At 45.6% G+C, this 627-nt stretch overlaps 1 protein-coding gene across 1 annotated transcript in view; it reads left to right on the top strand.

The window, feature by feature from the left end:
* The window catches only part of LOC107564300 (iroquois-class homeodomain protein IRX-6-like), a gene marked incomplete at its 3' end in the record, with an annotated part of 3,316 nt that extends 2,766 nt beyond the window's left edge, over nt 1–550 (top strand). Inside the window, exon 5 of the mRNA XM_016249333.1 lies at nt 287–550. Coding sequence (XP_016104819.1) covers nt 287–550 — 264 coding nt within the window. The remainder of the gene's footprint in view (nt 1–286) is intronic.
* Nucleotides 551–627: the final 77 nt, after the last annotated feature.

Genomic DNA, 627 nt, shown 5'->3' with positions numbered 1-627 from the left:
TTTTTTTACGCCGAACGTATAAATCGCCTATTTTTAAGTAAATGTTTATGGATATTTCAATCATTTAAGTCTCAATTAAGTCAAATTCAAGTACACCTCTTGAATAAAACGCATGCATGAGAATGAATTACAAGCGGTTTCAAGCAAATTCAGTTCTAAACAAAGCTTCTTAACTTCACCTTACCTCATTTTTACGTTTTAGCCTACTAAGGAAACTGTGCGCATGCTTTGTAAAGCAAATATAAAATGACATGTCTATCCACAATTTTCTTTTTTCTTCATGCAGTTTTTCGTGTCGGCAAACCCCAGTACGACTTGCTGCGATTCGATTTCCAGGTCGGTGACGGAAGGATCGAGCGTGTCTCAGACCGCAGCCTCCTTCTGCTGTCCCTCCTATGAGAACAGGCTGCTGGCTAGTACGCGGACTGAGCTCAACGCCGCGCTCGGGATGTACGGCTCTCCCTACGCAGCAGCAGCGGCCGCAGCCGGTCAGAACTACGCCAATTACTTTCCGTACAGCGCCGAACCCTCTGCCATCTACTCCAGCCTGGTACGTGTAGCCCTCTCATCAGATATAGCGCTGGTCCTCCGTTCAATCGATTGACTCATTCAAGTCACGGCTTGTTA

This window comes from Sinocyclocheilus grahami, unplaced genomic scaffold, assembly GCF_001515645.1.
Source record: "Sinocyclocheilus grahami isolate Dianchi unplaced genomic scaffold, SAMN03320097.WGS_v1.1 scaffold922.1, whole genome shotgun sequence".
In the NCBI taxonomy this organism is placed as follows: domain Eukaryota; kingdom Metazoa; phylum Chordata; class Actinopteri; order Cypriniformes; family Cyprinidae; genus Sinocyclocheilus; species Sinocyclocheilus grahami.
Note: the sequence above shows the minus strand (reverse complement) of the source record. Positions and strands in the feature narration are given on the sequence as shown.